This window comes from Epinephelus lanceolatus, chromosome 4 (genome assembly GCF_041903045.1).
Source record: "Epinephelus lanceolatus isolate andai-2023 chromosome 4, ASM4190304v1, whole genome shotgun sequence".
In the NCBI taxonomy this organism is placed as follows: Eukaryota; Metazoa; Chordata; class Actinopteri; order Perciformes; family Serranidae; genus Epinephelus; species Epinephelus lanceolatus.
Genome location: NC_135737.1, coordinates 49803621 through 49824714, shown reverse-complemented (window position 1 = coordinate 49824714; position 21094 = coordinate 49803621). Strand labels below are relative to the sequence as shown.

The 21094-nt window shown below is 43.8% G+C and overlaps 1 protein-coding gene across 2 annotated transcripts in view; it reads left to right on the top strand.

Annotated features, from left to right (window-relative positions):
• LOC117262189 (uncharacterized) overlaps window positions 1-21094 on the top strand; it is a 53796-nt gene that overhangs the window by 26688 nt on the left and 6014 nt on the right. The window contains exons 3-5 of one of the 2 annotated variants that reach the window (XM_078167461.1): window positions 5249-5658; window positions 5997-6090; window positions 6422-7187. In XM_078167461.1, coding sequence (XP_078023587.1) covers window positions 5249-5658; window positions 5997-6090; window positions 6422-7187 — 1270 coding nt within the window. Of the gene's footprint in view, window positions 1-5248; window positions 5659-5996; window positions 6103-6421; window positions 7188-21094 lie in introns of both variants that reach the window. The other variant, XM_078167460.1, reaches the window with a different exon arrangement.

Genomic DNA, 21094 nt, shown 5'->3' with positions numbered 1-21094 from the left:
GACAGCGGAGCAAGAGGAACTGGTTCACGTCCGTGATTTAGCGTAGCACGTGCAACATGCGTTGCTGGAGAACTTGTGAGTGAGTGAGTTAATGTCTTATGAACAGCCCCGGACTTCTCAGACTCTTTTAGCGACTTACCGCTCAGAGGGAACTCATTCAGTGTCTCCTCTGGCAGCAGCACAGCGTCTCTCCTCTCTCGCCGTACGCACATGGGAGTTGGTTTTCGGCAAGAGAGTTTGTCATAAACCTTTGGTAATGTAAACCTATGTGACGCTAGGGGCTCCACAAAAAACTCCATATGTGACTGTGTGATAGTTGTGGTATCATAGCAGCCTGTCACAGGTTACAGCGTGATGATTAGAGGAGAAATGGCAGAGCATAAAGGTCCAGGTGGAAAAAACACAACTCAGTCATTTAGGATTTTGCTAAAAGAAGGAAATTACCTTTTTATATAGATCCCAGGGAGTGCTGGGTTTTAATTTTGAGTTTTGAGATCTGCGTTCTGCACAATAAATGCTCTAAAAAATACATTATATCTTTGCTTTTGTTGTTGTTTTTTTTTTTATCAATTTAGCTTTGCTAAGGGACTACAAAACCCATTCAGAAACACTTCTATTATAACTTTTACACTTAAATTTATACCGCGATATATACCGTTACCGTGAAGGGATTGGATTTATACCGTGATATGAATTTTAGGTCATACCGCCCAGCCCTAAGATCTAGATTCATCTGTCGCAGACACAACAGCAGCTCATATCCTAAGAGAGGATTTTTGAGTGTTTTTTGATTTATTCTCTTGGTGGGTTTTTTCTCATTTTGTTTCTGCTTTTGTTTTTTGTTTTTTTGTTTGTTTGTCTTTTTTCTGTCTTGTTTAGTGTGGTGTTGAATGTCAATTTCTGTTTTATCTGTTAACGCCAGGGGTATCAGAAATGAGTTGAAGAGAAAAAGTATTTTCTTATAGTGCCAGAATAAAGGTGCAGATTTTTACTTTATTCAAGAATCTCATGCCTCAGACACAGATTTATCATATTGGAGGAGTCAGTGGGGAAAAGATGTGTGGTTTTCATGTGGCAGCAGTCAGTCAGCAGGGGTAGCTATGCTGCTCGGCAAGTTTAAAGGCCATGTAATTAAACACCTTACAGATACAGAAGGGAGATGGATAATTCTGATTGTTGAGATTGACCATCAACAGTTCATTCTTGTAAACATCTATGTCTCCAATAATAAAAAAACGAATATGACTTTATTTTTAATAATAGAAAAGAAGCTCAGTCAGTTAACAACTTTCCCTGCGGCTAAGGTCTTATGGGGGGGGACTTTAACACTGTGATGGATGAGAGTATGGATAGGTGGCCGCCCAAAGATAAACAAACACATGAATTAGAAAACATATGTAGCAGGATAGGTTTAATTGATATCTGGAGACACAGGCATTCAAATGAAAAAGCATATACTTGGAGTAACAAAGATAGGTCTCTTCAGTCTCGTATAGACTTCTGGTTAATTTCATTAGATATTGAGGATAAAGTAGATTCAGTTATAATAGAACCAACAGTTCTTACGGATCACAATGCTGTAACCATCAGAATAAATATGGGGGTAAGGAAACATAACTTTAACAGAGATCACTGGAAATTAAACAAGACACTGTTACAGAATAAAGAATTTCAAAAAGAAACTCAAAAAATTATAGATAAACACTGGAAACAAGCCAAATTGTTTAATAGTTTTAGCAAATACTGGGAGTTAATGAAATTTGAAGTTCGGAATTTTGCGATATTAATGAGTAAAAAGATTTCTAGAACAAACAAAGAGAGAGAATCTCAAATGGTCACAAAAATTAGAAAATTATCAACTAAACTAATCTGTCTGAAGAAGAAATGAAAAATCTGACTATTGCACAAGCTGAACTGGACAAAATATATGAGGAAAAAGCCAAGGGTGCTTTTGTCAGATCTAGGAGAAGGTGGCTAGAGCATTTTTTTAACTTGGAAGAAAGAAATTATGAACAGTCGTCTCTGGGCAAACTCAGAATTAATGAAGCAATATGTGATAATGAAAAGGAAATCTCACAATATGTGGCCAAGTTCTATGAAACACTGTACAGTGCTGACTCAGTAGTCCAAGATAGTATTGCAGTGTTTCTTAAAGGCTTAGAACCAGGTATTTAAAAAATTGATGACAACTTTAAGTTAATCTGTGACCAAAAAATTATTTTAAAGGATGTGCAAACTTGCATTAAAGCTTCGAAAGACAATAAATCACCTGGAAATGACGGGTTAATAGGAGAATTCTACAAAGATTATAGCAAGACATTAGCACCATTTTTAGCAGCAATGGTTGAAGAAGCTTTAGAAAAAGAGGAGTTATCTCCAACCCTGAAACAAGGGCTAATTAAATTAATTCCAAAACCAAACAAGGACAAACTTAGCATTGAGAACTGGAGACCGATCAGCCTGCTGAATAACGATGCCAAAATATTTGCCTCAATTTTTGCCAAAAGGATAAAGCTTGGACTAAATGACATTATTGATGAGGAGCAATCGGGATTTATGCCTGGAAGAAACATAGTCAATAATATAAGATTAATATTGGACATGATTGATTATAATTGTTATATTCCTGATGAAAGCCTTATTTTGTTTGTTGATTTCTATAAAGCATTTGATACAATCAGTCACCAGTTTATGTTTAGAACTATTCAGCTACTGAACTATAAAGCTGAAGGTATATCCAGTTCCATATATGTGTCCCTGTCTCTGGAAATGCCCCCAGCAATTTACAAAAAACTAGATCAGACTGTATTTAATTTTATCTGGAGGAATAGATGTCACTATATAAAGAAACAAATCTTATGTAACCCTAAAAGCAAAGTAGGCATGGAGGTGTTAAGTTTTGAAATGCTGAACAATACTTTCAAAGTGCAGTGGTTAGCAAACCTAATCAAAGAGAGAGACAACATCTGGAATATTTTTCCAAAATTTGTGTTTAATTCTGTTGGTGGAATCCACTTTTTATTGAAATGTAATTACAAAATAGAAAAACTACCGTTTAAACTGTCAAACTTTCATAAACAACCTTTACTTGCCTGGAAACTGATTTATAAGCATGGCTTCTCACCAACTAATCTCTACATCTGGAACAATGAAAATATTCTCTATAAAAATAAATCGTTATTTTACAGGAAGTGGTTTGATCATGGGATTATATGTGTTAAACAACTTATTAATGATGGGGACAGTTACTCTCTTACCAAGAATTTATGAATAAATTTCAGTTTCCAGTCCCACCCAAAGAGTATGCAGTAGTGTTTGATGCTGTACCAAGGGGTGTACTGCAGCTTCTGAGAAGCTCAGAAACTTGTGATTTTTTTTTCCTACTGCTGGATCGTTTAATAATCAGATTTTTGTGGGGGAAATCGATATAACAAAGAAGAGATGTTCAAACAAATATATTAGAAATTGTATTCAAACCACAACTTTACCATTAGGACAATCTTATTGGAACTCATTTTATGGAGAAATTAGCTGGCAGAAAGCGTGGACGGTTGATGAGAAGTTTTGTTTAAACAATAAAGTTAAAGAAGTTTCATTAAGATATTACATAAGATTTATCCAACACAAAAATACTGGCAAGGTTTAATATTGATATTGATTTGTTATGTAAATTCTGTGGGAATGAAGAGGAAACAATTCATCATCTGTTTTATCAATGTGCATTGTCAAAAGCATTCTGGACTGATTTACAGCATTATATAAGGACAATAACAGGACAAGTAATTCTTTTAAAAGAAAATGACATTTTCATTTATTTTGAGGAAAATCTGGCTGTTAATACAGTCTTTTTTGTTCAACTAATCCTGATGCTTGGGAAATTCCACATTCACAAGAAAAAATGGACAGACACCAAACGAAACGCTGATCTCTTTCTTTTGGAACTGCAGCAATACGCCACAACAGTTAAAGACTGTAAAAACAAGAAAGCTGTCAGAACAAACCGTGTACTTCAAAATCTCAATATTCATCCCAGTTAATGAGGTATGTGTACACCCTCACTGGTAAACCCTGGCAATAATGGTTGTAATATTGTGTTCTTGCATTGTTGGTTTTTTGTTATTTTTGTTCTGTTTGGTTTTTTTTGTTTTGTTTTTTGTTGGTTTTTTTTTTTTTTCTCTTTCTTTTGGGGGGTCTTGTTTGCTTGTCTGGTTGTTTGTATATATATATATGTATTGGATGTGATCTGTAGCTGTGTCAATAAAATAAAAAATAATAATAATAAAAAAAATAAATAAATAAATAAAACTTCCTGTCTCTTATACTGACCCTGGTGACATACTTCCTGTCTCTACCCTGGTGACATACTTCCTGTCTCTTACACTGACCCTTGTGACATACTTCCTGTCTCTACCCTTGTGACATACTTCCTGTCTCTACCCTGGTGACATACTTCCTGTCTCTTACACTGATCCTTGTGACATACTTCCTGTCTCTACCCTGGTGACATACTTCCTGTCTCTTACACTGACCCTTGTGACATACTTCCTGTCTCTACCCTGGTGACATACTTCCTGTCTCTTACACTGACCCTTGTGACATACTTCCTGTCTCTACCCTTGTGACATACTTCCTGTCTCTACCCTGGTGACATACTTTCTGTCTCTTACACTGATCCTTGTGACATACTTCCTGTCTCTACCTTTGTGACATACTTCCTGTCTCTACCCTGGTGACATACTTCCTGTCTCTTACACTGATCTTTGTGACATACTTCCTGTCTCTACCTTGTGACATACTTCCTGTGTCTAATCCTTGTGACATACTTCCTGTCTCTAATCCTTGTGACATACTTCCTGTCTCTAACCCTGACCCTTGTGACATTCTTCCTGTCTCTTACCCTTGTGACAAACTTCCTGTCTCTAACCCTGACCTATGTGACATACTTCCTGTCTCTTACACTGACCCTGGTGACATACTTCCTGTCTCTACCCTGGTGACATACTTCCTGTCTCTACCCTTGTGACATACTTCCTGTCTCTACCCTTTTGACATACTTCCTGTCTCTTACACTGACCCTGGTGACATACTTCCTGTCTCTACCCTTGTGACATACTTCCTGTCTCTACCCTTTTGACATACTTCCTGTCTCTACCCTTTTGACATACTTCCTGTCTCTTACACTGATCCTGGTGACATACTTTGTGTCTCTTCCCTTGTGACATACTTCCTGTCTGTTACACTGACCCAGATGGCCCTGCCCTCTCACTGGACATCAGTCAACCAGCTGCCAACCCAGCTGCCCTGGCCATGGCCATCCTCAGCTCCGCCAAATCCAGACACAGAGCTAGCAGCAACCCTCAGGTGCCACTGGTCATCATTAGCCAGCCGCTGCGAGAACCAATCACAGGCCAGAGTGTCATCAGCCAGTCGCTGCCTGGGCCAGTCGCAGGCGAGAGCAGCCCAGCCCCCCAGGTACCGCCAAAGAAACTGGATCAAAGTGGTGCAGAGCTTCAGACTGAGGTGGTGTTAGAAATTAACCAGATGTCTTCAGATCCTGAAGAATCACCTGGAGACATGACATCATTTCCTATGGCTCATGACCTGCCCACAGATGAAGACCTGCCCTCAGCAGAGGCGGAGCCAGCTGTTGTTGTTGTTGTGAGTGTTTTCCTCCGACACATATTACCCCTCATGTCAGGACACTTCCTGTTTCACAATAAAAGCCTCTGAGACAAGCTTTTAATGTGAAACATCAACAGGAAGCAGTTGATGTCTGTATTTTCATTATCGATCAAGTCTATTAATTCTGTGGTCAATGAAAATATTCACAGGAACATTTATTGGTCAGCTGCTGCAGGAAGTGACATTGATCAGAGGAACTGATCAGTCCTGACTGTTGTTCATTGATTATTGTCTATGATTACACACTGATCAATAATATTAAATCATGTTTATTAACAGAACTGATGATCAATAACATCTGACCATGTTTACAGGAAACTGAAATAAAGATGGAGGCTGTCCAACAGATGCTCACCGACAGCAGACACGCTGAGACACCAAGGGAGACACCAGCAGTGACACCGACAGGTGAGACAGCAGGTGAGACAGCAGGTGAGACAACAGGTGAGACAGCAGGTGAGACAGCAGGTGAGACTGTTGTCCCTGTTGTATTGTGTCCTTAGATGAAAAAGACTGATGTGTCTCTTCAGGATTGTGTCTTTATGAGTGAACAGCAGACTGTTGTCTCTGCAGTATTATACGATGAGACAGACTGTGACATGTCTGTGTCCTATGTTTAGCGAGGAGCGAGAAGGAGCAGCAGGAGCGAGGAGGAGGAGGGAGCTGTTGTCTCTGCAGTGTTGTGTTTTTAGATGAGACAGACTGTAAGGTCTCTATCCTGTCTCTGTCCTGTGTGCAGCGTGGAGCGAGGAGGAGCAGAAGGAGCAGGAGCGGAGGAGGAGGAGGGAGCTTTACAAAGACAAGCGTTTCTTCTGTGAGCTGTGTAACAAAGGTTTCCATCAGAAACACCAGCTGAGGAAACACGTGTCATGTCACCTGAAGCCGTTTCCCTGCAGCTCCTGCGACAAAGGTTTCTACAAGGCCAAGAGTCTGCAGAGACACCAGCAGAGTCACCAACTGAGGGAGGCTCAGGAGAATGACCCCGACAAACTGCTGCACTGCGACCAGTGCGACAGGAAGTTCAGGCTGCTGCGCCAGCTCAGAGTCCACCAGGCGTCACACCGGCTGGAGAAAATGCCGCTCAAGTGCCACGTGTGCGAGCGCACCTTCACCTCGGCTGGCGCACTCAGGTACCATGAGGTGTCACATGCCCAGGTTAAGCCCTTCATGTGCGACGTCTGTGGGAAGGGCTTCACCAGGAAGAAGAGCCTCCGTGAGCACCAGACCGTCCACACCGGTGCCCGACCATACCCCTGCCCCACCTGCGGGAAGAGCTTCTCCACCGCCAGCAACCTGCGCGTCCACAAGAGGTCGCACTCAGAGGAGCGGCCGTACAAGTGCTGCGAGTGCGACAAGGCCTTCAAGTGTAAGATGGGTCTGCTACAGCACCGAGTGGTTCACTCCGGAGAGAAACCCTTCATGTGTCAGACCTGTGGACTGAGCTTCGGCCTCAAGTACAACTTCCAGAGACACCTGCGCCTCCACAATGGCGAGAAACCCTTCAGGTAAACACACCACAGAGCTCAGATTCGACTTCCTCCGGCCGCAGGTTCATAGCAGTTGTTTAAAGACGTCACAGTGGACTTTAGAGATCTGACGTTGTGTCTGCCGGTCCTCGTTAGTTTTATCTGATGATGACAAACAGCAGCTGTTGTTGTTGTTCTTGTTGTTCATGTTGTTTACTCCCACAACATGTTGATCCAAAGCTTTGCTCCTCACGGCGCCATTAATCATTTCAAAATACAAACACCACAGCAGATTCAGTAAACAACAAACAAACAAACAGTTCTAATAGTCCTTTGAAGTGTTACTGTGATCCACACATTGATAAATTATCAAACAAACAAACAAACAGTTTTAAAGGTCCAGACAATCCAAATAAGATATTTCGTCCAGTCACGTGATGACATCACAGACATCCACCAGCTGCTGCTGTGTCCTCTCAGACTGTCAGAGTTCTCCACATGTTCTCCATCATGTCACCATCATGTGTGTAAACAAATCGACCAGCCGGGATCTTAAAATGGAGGCCAGCTCCTGACCTTTTGATTGACACCTCACTGGGCCAGTAAGAGCTATTGTTATGGCCTTGACAACTGTTGGGAAGAGGAGGAGCTAAATATGATCATTGGCAATAATTCATAATTATTAATATTAATTATGGATTATTAAAATATTTGATTAATTAATTAATAACTAATTAATTATTACATAAGCATAATAATCAAATTAGCTTACAGCGGGGCACCACCGAGAAAACCCGGACCAATGATCAGACATAAATTCAGTCTCAAGAGTGCTCACTTAGGAAGCTAATTCTAGGGAGATATCAGCAACTGTAAGATGAACAGGAAGGAGTGGAGCTCAGGCACTGACTTTGTCAACCAGCTTCATCACAGTATACGATGAAAAACCAGAGCAACCTCTCTTTGCAGTATAACAGGGTTTATTCACACTGATGACATTAATTTACAACCAACATCAACATTGCTCTATAAACCCCATCAACTATAAAACATTACCGAATCAACCAGCAAGCATCAAGAAGGGTGTGTGCGTGTGTGTGTGTGTGTGGGTGTGTATGAGGGTGTGGGAGAAAGTGGGTGAGTGAGCGAGAATGTGTGTGTGTGTGTGTGTGTGTGTGTGTGTGGGTGTGTATGAGGGTGTGGGAGAAAGTGGGTGAGTGAGCGAGAATGTGTGTGTGTGTGTGTGTGTGTATGTGTATGTATGTGTGTGTGTGAGAGAGGGCGTGGAAGAAAGTGGGCGAGTGTGTGAGTGTGTGTGTGTGTGAGCGTAGCAAGATGGCGGCTGTGACGCTGCAAGCTATGTCACGCAATGGCGGCTCGCCAAGAAAGCACGTGACTCAAGAAAAAAGGAGGGGAGCCAGTAGAGAGGGAAGTTCAAATTGCTCGGCTCCAAGTGTAGGTTAGTGGAAAAGAGGAAGAGAGAAAGGGGAGCACTCAGAAGTGTGGTCACGCAGGCGGTATTGAGATGCAGTAACCCGTCTGTGTTACGCAGAGACGCGCTCGGCTCAGCTGGTGAGCGGCATGAATCTGGACATTGAACCAACACAGCCGAAGTACTGATCGATCCCGCATGCGGGGCGACACAATAGCGGTCCGACGAGGTCGGATCACTACGTATTACAAGCAGACACAAACGGGCAGAAGAATAACAGACAGCAGCAACACAGGCAATATTTTTACAATATCAATGCAGCCAAAATCGGACACGGCGGTCCGTATCAACAAGCCCTTACAAAACTTAAAAAGAAAACACACACTAACTAATATCTGCCCAGAGCTAAAGCCTCTTACTGTTGCAGAAGATGGAGTGATGTGTCGGTCGTTCCTTGTGCGTCCTTTGTTGCGGCAGAGGTGAAGTGGTTAGCGGCTCACAGCGGCTAACGGGTCCTCAGCGAGGGGGTGAGTCTCTGGCGAGGTGAGTTAATTCCGGCTCGTAGCGGGGAATCACTCGGGGAAAGAAGGGGGTCCTTGTCCTTCTTCTTGAAGCAGGCAGTCCTTGTTATCTACCAAACTTCGCATCCGCGGGCATCCGGGTGAGAGGGTCAATCCGTGGTCTCGTACCGGGCTACTCTGTGTTCCTCGGCGCACAGAGTGAGGGAGAGGAGAGGAGATCAGCTCAACCAGCGAGGGAAATCCGTAGGCCTAAAACGCGTCTAACTGTGCACAGTAATAACTCTTTCTAAAGCGTTCGCCGTGTGGGACGAGTTGCTAAGCTTTAGGAACAGTTGTGGGTACTTCTATTGGCTATGAGGATCGCAGCCAGAAGCGTTTCCCTCAGGCACGCTTTGTGATGATATACCCCGGCGTGACGTCATCGGTGCGGGGTTGGCCATAGCGGATTTCACCCAATGGGAGCTGTGTATTTCAATTCACACAGAGAAAGGGGGTTGACTGATTCCTTTGTTCTTTTGGGCGCCAACATGTGGTCTCAGGCTTTGATTGTTACATGTAGGCCCAAAAGTTTATGGATAAAGTGTAGGCCTTTGTTAGAAATCTTTGTACGGCACAACACAACCAATCAGAGCCTGACGTATATCACTGATGTTTCTTGTAGTGTAGAGGTATCTGAAGAGTCAGTGAAGGATTATGAGTGTTGTAGTCAGTGAGAGCAGAGTTTAACCCCTTGTTGTCCCCACAGATTGTTGTCCATGTAGAGACATGTCCACCAGACATGTCCTCTGCTGTCGTCAGGGTAACAACAGTCTGTTTTATGACTGTCTGAGCAACCAAACACCTCACAATCACTGTGAACTCTGACGATGAGGATTCATGATCTGGTTTCACTGTTTTTTCAGTGTAATACCTCCCAGTTCTCCCAGTCAGCTGCAGCAGCTTTGTTCAAGATAATATTCAGGCCAAGATTTTTAAAAAGACTTTTAGTATTTTGGTGTTAACACCTGTATAATATTTGGACAGTGAAGAAAAAGTGAAGTGTAAATGATGTTTACTTTTGAAATAGAGAATATGTGTCACGGATCACACACACTGCTGGAGTCACATGTCAATCATGTCAAAACCAAAATATCAAAGTCCAGGGGGGTATTCCAGAAAGCGGGTTTAGTAAAAACTCTGAGTGTGTTAACCCTGAGATGAGGGAAACTCTGAATATGTTAACCCTGAGATGAAGGACACTCTGAGTATGTTAACCCTGAGATGAGGGAAACTCTGAGTGTGTTAACTCTGAGATGAGGGAAACTCTGAGTGTGTTAACCCTGAGATGAGGGAAACTCTGAGTGTGTTAACTCTGAGATGAGTGACACTCTGAGTGTGTTAACCCTGAGATGAGGGACACTCTGAATATGTTAACTCTGAGATGAGGGACACTCTGAGTGTGTTAACCCTGAGATGAGGGAAACTCTGAGTATGTTAACCCTGAGATGAGGGACACTCTGAGTGTGTTGACTCTGAGATGAGGGACACTCTGAATATGTTAACTCTGAGATGAGGGACACTCTGAATATGTTAACCCTGAGATGAGGGACACTCTGAGTGTGTTAACCCTGAGTTGAGGGACATTCTGAGTATGTTAACTCTGAGATGAGGGACACTCTGAGTATGTTAACCCTGAGATGAGGGAAACTCTGAGTGTGTTAACCCTGAGATGAGGGAAACTCTGAGTATGTTAACCCTGAGTTGAGGGACACTCTGAGTATGTTAACTCTGAGATGAGGGACACTCTGAATATGTTAACTCTGAGATGAGGGACACTCTGAATATGTTAACCCTGAGATGAGGGACACTCTGAGTGTGTTAACTCTGAGATGAGGGACACTCTGAATATGTTAACTCTGAGATGAGGGACACTCTGAATATGTTAACCCTGAGATGAGGGACACTCTGAGTGTGTTAACCCTGAGATGAGGGAAACTCTGAGTGTGTTAACTCTGAGATGAGGGAAACTCTGAGTGTTTTAACCCTGAGATGAGGGACACTCTGAATATGTTAACCCTGAGATGAGGGAAACTCTGAATATGTTAACCCTGAGATGAGGGACACTCTGAATATGTTAACCCTGAGATGAGGGACACTCTGAGTGTGTTAACCCTGAGATGAGGGACACTCTGAGTGTGTTAACTCTGAGATGAGGGACACTCTGAGTGTGTTAACCCTGAGATGAGGGAAACTCTGAGTATGTTAACCCTGAGATGAGGGACACTCTGAGTGTGTTAACCCTGAGATGAGGGACACTCTGAATATGTTAACTCTGAGATGAGGGACACTCTGAATATGTTAACCCTGAGATGAGGGACACTCTGAGTGTGTTAACCCTGAGATGAGGGACACTCTGAATATGTTAACCCTGAGATGAGGGACACTCTGAGTGTGTTAACCCTGAGATGAGGGACACTCTGAGTGTTTTAACCCTGAGATGAGGGACACTCTGAGTGTGTTAACCCTAAGATGAGGGACACTCTGAGTATGTTAACTCTGAGATGAGGGACACTCTGAGTGTGTTAACCCTGAGATGAGGGAAACTCTGAGTATGTTAACTCTTAGATGAGGGACACTCTGAGTATGTTAACTCTGAGATGAGGGACACTCTGAGTGTGTTAACCCTGAGATGAGGGACACTCTGAGTATGTTAACTCTGAGATGAGGGACACTCTGAGTATGTTAACCCTGAGATGAAGGACACTCTGAGTGTGTTAACTCTGAGATGAGGGAAACTCTGAGTGTGTTAACCCTGAGATGAGGGACACTCTGAGTGTGTTAACTCTGAGATGAGGGAAACTCTGAGTATGTTAACCCTGAGATGAAGGACACTCTGAGTGTGTTAACTCTGAGATGAGGGAAACTCTGAGTGTGTTAACCCTGAGATGAAGGACACTCTGAGTGTGTTAACTCTGAGATGAGGGACACTCTGAGTGTGTTAACCCTGAGATGAGGGACACTCTGAGTGTGTTAACTCTGAGATGAGGGACACTCTGAGTGTGTTAACTCTGAGATGAGGGACACTCTGAATATGTTAACTCTTAGATGAGGGACACTCTGAGTGTGTTAACTCTGAGATGAGGGACACTCTGAATATGTTAACTCTTAGATGAGGGACACTCTGAGTGTGTTAACCCTGAGATGAGGGAAACTCTGAGTATGTTAACCCTGAGATGAGGGACACTCTGAGTGTGTTAACTCTGAGATGAGGGACACTCTGAATATGTTAACTCTTAGATGAGGGACACTCTGAGTGTGTTAACTCTGAGATGAGGGACACTCTGAATATGTTAACTCTTAGATGAGGGACACTCTGAGTGTATTAACCCTGAGATGAGGGAAACTCTGAGTGTGTTAACTCTGAGATGAGGGACACTCTGAATATGTTAACCCTGAGATGAGGGAAACTCTGAGTATGTTAACCCTGAGATGAGGGAAACTCTGAATATGTTAACTCTTAGATGAGGGACACTCTGAGTATGTTAACCCTGAGATGAGGGACACTCTGAGTGTGTTAACCCTGAGATGAGGGACACTCTGAGTGTGTTAACCCTGAGATGAGGGAAACTCTGAGTGTGTTAACCCTGAGATGAGGGAAACTCTGAGTGTGTTAACTCTGAGATGAGGGACACTCTGAATATGTTAACCCTGAGATGAGGGAAACTCTGAGTGTGTTAACCCTGAGATGAGGGAAACTCTGAATATGTTAACCCTGAGATGAGGGAAACTCTGAGTATGTTAACCCTGAGATGAGGGAAACTCTGAGTGTGTTAACTCTGAGATGAGGGAAACTCTGAGTATGTTAACCCTGAGATGAGGGAAACTCTGAGTATGTTAACCCTGAGATGAGTGACACTCTGAATATGTTAACCCTGAGATGAGGGAAACTCTGAGTATGTTAACCCTGAGATGAGGGAAACTCTGAGTATGTTAACCCTGAGATGAAGGACACTCTGAGTGTGTTAACTCTGAGATGAGGGACACTCTGAATATGTTAACTCTGAGATGAGGGACGCTCTGAATATGTTAACCCTGAGATGAGGGACACTCTGAGTGTGTTAACCCTGAGATGAGGGAAACTCTGAGTATGTTAACCCTGAGATGAGGGAAACTCTGAGTATGTTAACCCTGAGATGAGGGACACTCTGAGTGTGTTAACCCTGAGATGAGGGACACTCTGAGTATGTTAACCCTGAGATGAGGGAAACTCTGAGTATGTTAACCCTGAGATGAGGGACACTCTGAGTGTGTTAACCCTGAGATGAGGGAAACTCTGAGTGTGTTAACTCTGAGATGAGGGACACTCTGAGTGTGTTAACTCTGAGATGAGGGACACTCTGAGTATGTTAACCCTGAGATGAGGGACACTCTGAGTGTGTTAACTCTGAGATGAGGGACACTCTGAATATGTTAACTCTGAGATGAGGGACACTCTGAGTGTGTTAACTCTGAGATGAGGGAAACTCTGAGTATGTTAACCCTGAGATGAGGGAAACTCTGAGTATGTTAACCCTGAGATGAGGGACACTCTGAGTGTGTTAACTCTGAGATGAGGGACACTCTGAGTGTGTTAACCCTGAGATGAGGGACACTCTGAATATGTTAACTCTGAGATGAGGGACACTCTGAGTGTGTTAACCCTGAGATGAGGGACACTCTGAATATGTTAACCCTGAGATGAGGGACACTCTGAGTGTGTTAACCCTGAGATGAGGGACACTCTGAGTATGTTAACCCTGAGATGAGGGACACTCTGAATATGTTAACCCTGAGATGAGGGACACTCTGAGTGTGTTAACCCTGAGATGAGGGACACTCTGAGTATGTTAACCCTGAGATGAGGGACACTCTGAATATGTTAACCCTGAGATGAGGGACACTCTGAGTGTGTTAACCCTGAGATGAGGGACACTCTGAGTATGTTAACCCTGAGATGAGGGACACTCTGAATATGTTAACCCTGAGATGAGGGACACTCTGAGTGTGTTAACCCTGAGATGAGGGACACTCTGAGTATGTTAACCCTGAGATGAGGGACACTCTGAATATGTTAACCCTGAGATGAGGGACACTCTGAATATGTTAACCCTGAGATTAGGGACACTCTGAGTGTGTTAACTCTGAGATGAGGGACACTCTGAGTATGTTAACCCTGAGATGAGGGACACTCTGAATATGTTAACCCTGAGATTAGGGACACTCTGAGTATGTTAACTCTGAGATGAGGGACACTCTGAGTATGTTAACCCTGAGATGAGGGACACTCTGAGTGTGTTAACCCTGAGATGAGGGACACTCTGAATATGTTAACCCTGAGATGAAGGACACTCTGAATATGTTAACCCTGAGATGAGGGACACTCTGAGTGTGTTAACCCTGAGATGAGGGACACTCTGAGTGTTTTAACCCTAAGATGAGGGACACTCTGAGTGTGTTAACCCTGAGATGAGGGACACTCTGAGTGTGTTAACCCTGAGATGAAGGACACTCTGAGTGTGTTAACTCTGAGATGAGGGACACTCTGAGTGTGTTAACTCTGAGATGAGGGACACTCTGAGTGTGTTAACCCTGAGATGAGGGACACTCTGAGTATGTTAACTCTGAGATGAGGGAAACTCTGAGTGTGTTAACCCTGAGATGAGGGACACTCTGAGTGTGTTAACTCTGAGATGAGGGAAACTCTGAGTGTGTTAACTCTGAGATTAAGGAAACTCTGAGTATGTTAACTCTTAGATGAGGGACACTCTGAGTGTGTTAACCCTGAGATGAGGGAAACTCTGAGTGTGTTAACTCTGAGATGAGGGACACTCTGAATATGTTAACTCTTAGATGAGGGACACTCTGAGTATGTTAACTCTTAGATGAGGGACACTCTGAGTGTGTTAACCCTGAGATGAGGGAAACTCTGAGTGTGTTAACTCTGAGATGAGGGAAACTCTGAGTGTGTTAACTCTGAGATGAGGGACACTCTGAATATGTTAACTCTTAGATGAGGGACACTCTGAGTATGTTAACTCTTAGATGAGGGACACTCTGAGTGTGTTAACCCTGAGATGAGGGAAACTCTGAGTGTGTTAACTCTGAGATGAGGGACACTCTGAATATGTTAACCCTGAGATGAGGGAAACTCTGAGTGTGTTAACTCTGAGATGAAGGACACTCTGAGTATGTTAACCCTGAGATGAGGGAAACTCTGAGTGTGTTAACTCTGAGATGAGGGACACTCTGAATATGTTAACCCTGAGATGAGGGAAACTCTGAGTATGTTAACCCTGAGATGAGGGAAACTCTGAGTGTGTTAACCCTGAGATGAGGGAAACTCTGAGTGTGTTAACCCTGAGATGAGGGAAACTCTGAGTGTGTTAACTCTGAGATGAGGGACACTCTGAATATGTTAACCCTGAGATGAGGGAAACTCTGAGTGTGTTAACCCTGAGATGAGGGAAACTCTGAGTATGTTAACCCTGAGATGAGGGAAACTCTGAGTATGTTAACCCTGAGATGAGTGACACTCTGAATATGTTAACCCTGAGATGAGGGAAACTCTGAGTATGTTAACCCTGAGATGAGGGAAACTCTGAGTGTGTTAACTCTGAGATGAGGGAAACTCTGAGTATGTTAACCCTGAGATGAGGGAAACTCTGAGTATGTTAACCCTGAGATGAAGGACACTCTGAATATGTTAACCCTGAGATGAGGGAAACTCTGAGTATGTTAACCCTGAGATGAGGGAAACTCTGAGTATGTTAACCCTGAGATGAGTGACACTCTGAATATGTTAACCCTGAGATGAGGGACACTCTGAGTGTTTTAACTCTGAGATGAGGCACACTCTGAATATGTTAACTCTGAGATGAGGGACACTCTGAATATGTTAACCCTGAGATGAGGGACACTCTGAGTGTGTTAACCCTGAGATGAGGGAAACTCTGAGTATGTTAACCCTGAGATGAGGGAAACTCTGAGTATGTTAACCCTGAGATGAGGGACACTCTGAGTGTGTTAACCCTGAGATGAGGGACACTCTGAGTATGTTAACCCTGAGATGAGGGAAACTCTGAGTATGTTAACCCTGAGATGAGGGACACTCTGAGTGTGTTAACCCTGAGATGAGGGAAACTCTGAGTGTGTTAACTCTGAGATGAGGGACACTCTGAGTGTGTTAACTCTGAGATGAGGGACACTCTGAGTATGTTAACCCTGAGATGAGGGACACTCTGAGTGTGTTAACTCTGAGATGAGGGACACTCTGAGTGTGTTAACCCTGAGATGAGGGACACTCTGAATATGTTAACTCTGAGATGAGGGACACTCTGAATATGTTAACCCTGAGATGAGGGAAACTCTGAGTGTGTTAACCCTGAGATGAGGGACACTCTGAGTGTGTTAACCCTGAGATGAGGGACACTCTGAGTGTGTTAACCCTGAGATGAGGGACACTCTGAATATGTTAACTCTGAGATGAGGGACACTCTGAGTGTGTTAACTCTGAGATGAGGGACACTCTGAGTGTGTTAACCCTGAGATGAGGGACACTCTGAATATGTTAACTCTGAGATGAGGGACACTCTGAATATGTTAACCCTGAGATGAGGGAAACTCTGAGTGTGTTAACCCTGAGATGAGGGACACTCTGAGTGTGTTAACCCTGAGATGAGGGACACTCTGAGTGTGTTAACCCTGAGATGAGGGACACTCTGAGTGTGTTAACCCTGAGATGAGGGACACTCTGAATATGTTAACCCTGAGATGAGGGAAACTCTGAATATGTTAACCCTGAGATGAGGGAAACTCTGAATATGTTAACCCTGAGATGAGGGAAACTCTGAATATGTTAACCCTGAGATGAGGGAAACTCTGAATATGTTAACTCTGAGATGAGGGACACTCTGAATATGTTAACCCTGAGATGAGGGAAACTCTGAGTGTGTTAACCCTGAGATGAGGGACACTCTGAGTGTGTTAACCCTGAGATGAGGGACACTCTGAGTGTGTTAACCCTGAGATGAGGGACACTCTGAATATGTTAACCCTGAGATGAGGGACACTCTGAGTGTGTTAACCCTGAGATGAGGGACACTCTGAATATGTTAACCCTGAGATTAGGGACACTCTGAGTGTGTTAACTCTGAGATGAGGGACACTCTGAGTATGTTAACCCTGAGATGAGGGACACTCTGAATATGTTAACCCTGAGATGAGGGACACTCTGAGTGTGTTAACTCTGAGATGAGGGACACTCTGAGTATGTTAACCCTGAGATTAGGGACACTCTGAGCGTGTTAACTCTGAGATGAGGGACACTCTGAGTATGTTAACCCTGAGATGAGGGACACTCTGAGTGTGTTAACTCTGAGATGAGGGACACTCTGAGTATGTTAACCCTGAGATGAGGGACACTCTGAATATGTTAACCCTGAGATGAGGGACACTCTGAGTATGTTAACCCTGAGATGAGGGACACTCTGAATATGTTAACCCTGAGATGAGGGACACTCTGAGTGTGTTAACCCTGAGATGAGGGACACTCTGAATATGTTAACCCTGAGATTAGGGACACTCTGAGTGTGTTAACTCTGAGATGAGGGACACTCTGAGTATGTTAACCCTGAGATGAGGGACACTCTGAATATGTTAACCCTGAGATGAGGGACACTCTGAATATGTTAACCCTGAGATGAAGGACACTCTGAGTGTGTTAACTCTGAGATGAAGGACACTCTGAGTGTGTTAACTCTGAGATGAAGGACACTCTGAGTATGTTAACCCTGAGATGAGGGACACTCTGAGTATGTTAACTCTGAGATGAAGGACACTCTGAGTGTGTTAACTCTGAGATGAAGGACACTCTGAGTGTGTTAACTCTGAGATGAGGGACACTCTGAGTATGTTAACTCTGAGATGAGGGACACTCTGAGTATGTTAACTCTGAGATGAAGGACACTCTGAGTGTGTTAACTCTGAGATGAAGGACACTCTGAGTGTGTTAACCCTGAGATGAGGGACACTCTGAGTATGTTAACCCTGAGATGAAGGACACTCTGAGTGTGTTAACCCTGAGATGAAGGACACTCTGAGTATGTTAACCCTGAGATGAGGGACACTCTGAATATGTTAACCCTGAGATGAGGGACACTCTGAGTGTGTTAACCCTGAGATGAGGGACACTCTGAGTGTGTTAACCCTGAGATGAGGGAAACTCTGAGTATGTTAACTCTGAGATGAGGGAAACTCTGAGTATGTTAACTCTGAGATGAGGGACACTCTGAGTGTGTTAACCCTGAGATGAAGGAAACTCTGAGTGTGTTAACCCTGAGATGAAGGACACTCTGAGTATGTTAAGTCTGAGATGAGGGACACTCTGAGTATGTTAACCCTGAGATGAAGGACACTCTGAGTGTGTTAACCCTGAGATGAAGGAAACTCTGAGTGTGTTAACCCTGAGATGAGGGACACTCTGAGTGTGTTAACCCTGAGATGAGGGACACTCTGAATATGTTAACCCTGAGATGAGGGACACTCTGAGTGTGTTAACCCTGAGATGAGGGACACTCTGAGTATGTTAACCCCGAGATTAGGGACCCTCTGAGTGTGTTAACCCTGAGATGAGGGACACTCTGAATATGTTAACCCCGAGATTAGGGACACTCTGAGTGTGTTAACCCTGAGATGAGGGACACTCTGAATATGTTAACCCTGAGATGAAGGACACTCTGAGTGTGTTAACCCTGAGATGAGGGACACTCTGAATATGTTAACCCTGAGATGAAGGACACTCTGAGTGTGTTAACCCTGAGATGAGGGACACTCTGAATATGTTAACCCTGAGATTAGGGACACTCTGAGTGTGTTAACCCTGAGATGAGGGACACTCTGAATATGTTAACCCTGAGATTAGGGACACTCTGAGTATGTTAACCCTGAGATGAGGGACACTCTGAGTATGTTAACCCTGAGATGAGGGACACTCTGAGTGTGTTAACCCTGAGATGAGGGAAACTCTGAGTATGTTAACCCTGAGATGAAGGACACTCTGAGTATGTTAACCCTGAGATGAGGGACACTCTGAGTGTGTTAACCCTGAGATGAGGGAAACTCTGAGTGTGTTAACTCTGAGATGAGGGACACTCTGAATATGTTAACTCTGAGATGAGGGAAACTCTGAGTGTGTTAACCCTGAGATGAGGGACACTCTGAGTGTGTTAACCCTGAGATGAGGGAAACTCCGAGTGTGTTAACCCTGAGATGAGGGACACTCTGAGTGTGTTAACTCTGAGATTAAGGACACTCTGAGTGTGTTAACTCTGAGATTAAGGACACTCTGAGTGTGTTAACTCTGAGATGAGGGACACTCTGAATATGTTAACCCTGAGATTAGGGACACTCTGAGTGTGTTAACTCTGAGATGAGGGACACTCTGAGTATGTTAACCCTGAGATGAGGGACACTCTGAATATGTTAACCCTGAGATGAGGGACACTCTGAATATGTTAACCCTGAGATGAGGGACACTCTGAGTGTGTTAACTCTGAGATGAAGGACACTCTGAGTGTGTTAACTCTGAGATGAAGGACACTCTGAGTGTGTTAACTCTGAGATGAGGGACACTCTGAGTATGTTAACTCTGAGATGAGGGACACTCTGAGTATGTTAACTCTGAGATGAAGGACACTCTGAGTGTGTTAACTCTGAGATGAAGGACACTCTGAGTGTGTTAACCCTGAGATGAGGGACACTCTGAGTATGTTAACCCTGAGATGAAGGACACTCTGAGTGTGTTAACCCTGAGATGAAGGACACTCTGAGTATGTTAACCCTGAGATGAGGGACACTCTGAATATGTTAACCCTGAGATGAGGGACACTCTGAGTGTGTTAACCCTGAGATGAGGGAAACTCTGAGTATGTTAACTCTGAGATGAGGGAAACTCTGAGTATGTTAACTCTGAGATGAGGGACACTCTGAGTGTGTTAACCCTGAGATGAAGGAAACTCTGAGTGTGTTAACCCTGAGATGAAGGACACTCTGAGTATGTTAAGTCTGAGATGAGGGACACTCTGAGTATGTTAACCCTGAGATGAAGGACACTCTGAGTGTGTTAACCCTGAGATGAAGGAAACTCTGAGTGTGTTAACCCTGAGATGAGGGACACTCTGAGTGTGTTAACCCTGAGATGAGGGACACTCTGAATATGTTAACCCTGAGATGAGGGACACTCTGAGTGTGTTAACCCTGAGATGAGGGACACTCTGAGTATGTTAACCCCGAGATTAGGGACCCTCTGAGTGTGTTAACCCTGAGATGAGGGACACTCTGAATATGTTAACCCCGAGATTAGGGACACTCTGAGTGTGTTAACCCTGAGATGAGGGACACTCTGAATATGTTAACCCTGAGATGAAGGACACTCTGAGTGTGTTAACCCTGAGATGAGGGACACTCTGAATATGTTAACCCTGAGATGAAGGACACTCTGAGTGTGTTAACCCTGAGATGAGGGACACTCTGAATATGTTAACCCTGAGATTAGGGACACTCTGAGTGTGTTAACCCTGAGATGAGGGACACTCTGAATATGTTAACCCTGAGATTAGGGACACTCTGAGTATGTTAACCCTGAGATGAGGGACACTCTGAGTATGTTAACCCTGAGATGAGGGACACTCTGAGTGTGTTAACCCTGAGATGAGGGAAACTCTGAGTATGTTAACCCTGAGATGAAGGACACTCTGAGTATGTTAACCCTGAGATGAGGGACACTCTGAGTGTGTTAACCCTGAGATGAGGGAAACTCTGAGTGTGTTAACTCTGAGATGAGGGACACTCTGAATATGTTAACTCTGAGATGAGGGAAACTCTGAGTGTGTTAACCCTGAGATGAGGGACACTCTGAGTGTGTTAACCCTGAGATGAGGGAAACTCCGAGTGTGTTAACCCTGAGATGAGGGACACTC